The 1369-nt window shown below is 33.9% G+C and overlaps 1 protein-coding gene across 1 annotated transcript in view; it reads left to right on the top strand.

The window, feature by feature from the left end:
- Positions 1-1369, top strand: part of LOC107684615 (contactin-5-like) — a 132102-nt gene that overhangs the window by 100046 nt on the left and 30687 nt on the right. Inside the window, 1 exon segment of the mRNA XM_016480915.1 lies at positions 883-966. Within this exon segment, the coding sequence (XP_016336401.1) occupies positions 883-966 (84 nt within the window).

Here is a 1369-nt window from a genome sequence, read left to right as displayed (position 1 = left end):
ATATATATATATATATGTGTGTGTGTGTGTGTGTGTGTGTGTGTGTGTGCGTGCATGCGTGCGTACGCGTGCATGTGTGGGCGTTTTTCAGGAATGTAATACACCCCGGTGTCCTATTATTCAATAATAATAATAATAAAAAATTATAATATTAATGTATGTGTTTGTAAAATAGTAATATTATAAAATATTACTACCATTTCAAATAACTGTTTCAATATATTTTAAAATGTAATTTATTCTTGTGATGGCAAAACTGAATTTATTCAATAATAATAATAATAATAATAATAATAATTTTTACAGACTTTTAGACTAATGCTGATGTGTAGTTTTCACATTTTAAATTACCCCAGATTGTAAAAGGATTGCAAAAATATATTGATTTATTTATTTTAGACTTTTCTCAAAAAAACAAAACAAAAAAAAAAACAGTGATTGACAATGTGAATGAGGGAAAATCTGTTTAATGAAAATAGTCTGTCTGAAAATAGTCATTTTATAGTTAGTTTATTTTTCTTTGGTATATGGGGTAAAGTAAGCAGAATATTCCTCACAGGCAGCACATAATCGTTGAAACAGTGGTGCAGCACCCAGTTGTCTGATTCATGTGCTGTAATTTTAATCAGCCCCTGTACTAAAGAGCTGCCTGTAGACCTTGAATTATTCGCCTAGGGCGTTTCTCATTTCCAGAGAAGAGCAGATTGAGGATAGTAATGGTGCACATGCTCTTAAACCGAACAGGAATCTCTTAATCCACACAAGCCAATAGAGGCTGTAGCAGCAGCCCATTGCTCAGGTGTCAAGCTCTGCATGGAGCTCTATTTATCTCTTTACCTCACAAGGTTTTCCTTTGTGCTTTATTTTTTCCCCTCTATTTAGCAGTCCTCCACAGCAGATCTGATGATCAGGAGCATCCTCCTGAAGCATGCTGGGAAATATGGCTGTCGTGCTCAGACGAGTGCAGTATGCCAAAAACACACTTTTTTAAAAAAAAAAAAAAAAAAAATCTGTGATTACAGCATCTTACAAATAACACAAAATCAAAATTGACCCTGTTGACTTTCGGAATAAATTTCCCCGTGTTTTATTAGGCATGATTAATTGCATTGCATCATGAATTATTCAAAAGAAACAGGTGTTTGTTTTCTACAAATTTCATCTCACCATTCTCCAGTTCTGAAATATTTTCTTTTCCGATGGCATGAGCAAGGTTGTGTAAATATTACACCTAACTTTAAACAGTTCAGTCAGTTCCTGATGGATTTTTATTTAGTAGTGACTTGGATAAGATATTTCACATATTTTTGGATATTGACTGTGTGTGTGTGTGTGTGTGTGTGTGTGTGTGTGTGTGTGGTGTGTGTGT

The sequence above is a fragment of the Sinocyclocheilus anshuiensis genome, unplaced genomic scaffold (genome assembly GCF_001515605.1).
Source record: "Sinocyclocheilus anshuiensis isolate Anshui unplaced genomic scaffold, SAMN03320099.WGS_v1.1 scaffold41, whole genome shotgun sequence".
Taxonomy (NCBI): domain Eukaryota; kingdom Metazoa; phylum Chordata; class Actinopteri; order Cypriniformes; family Cyprinidae; genus Sinocyclocheilus; species Sinocyclocheilus anshuiensis.
This window is presented reverse-complemented; position numbering and strand designations above follow the sequence as displayed.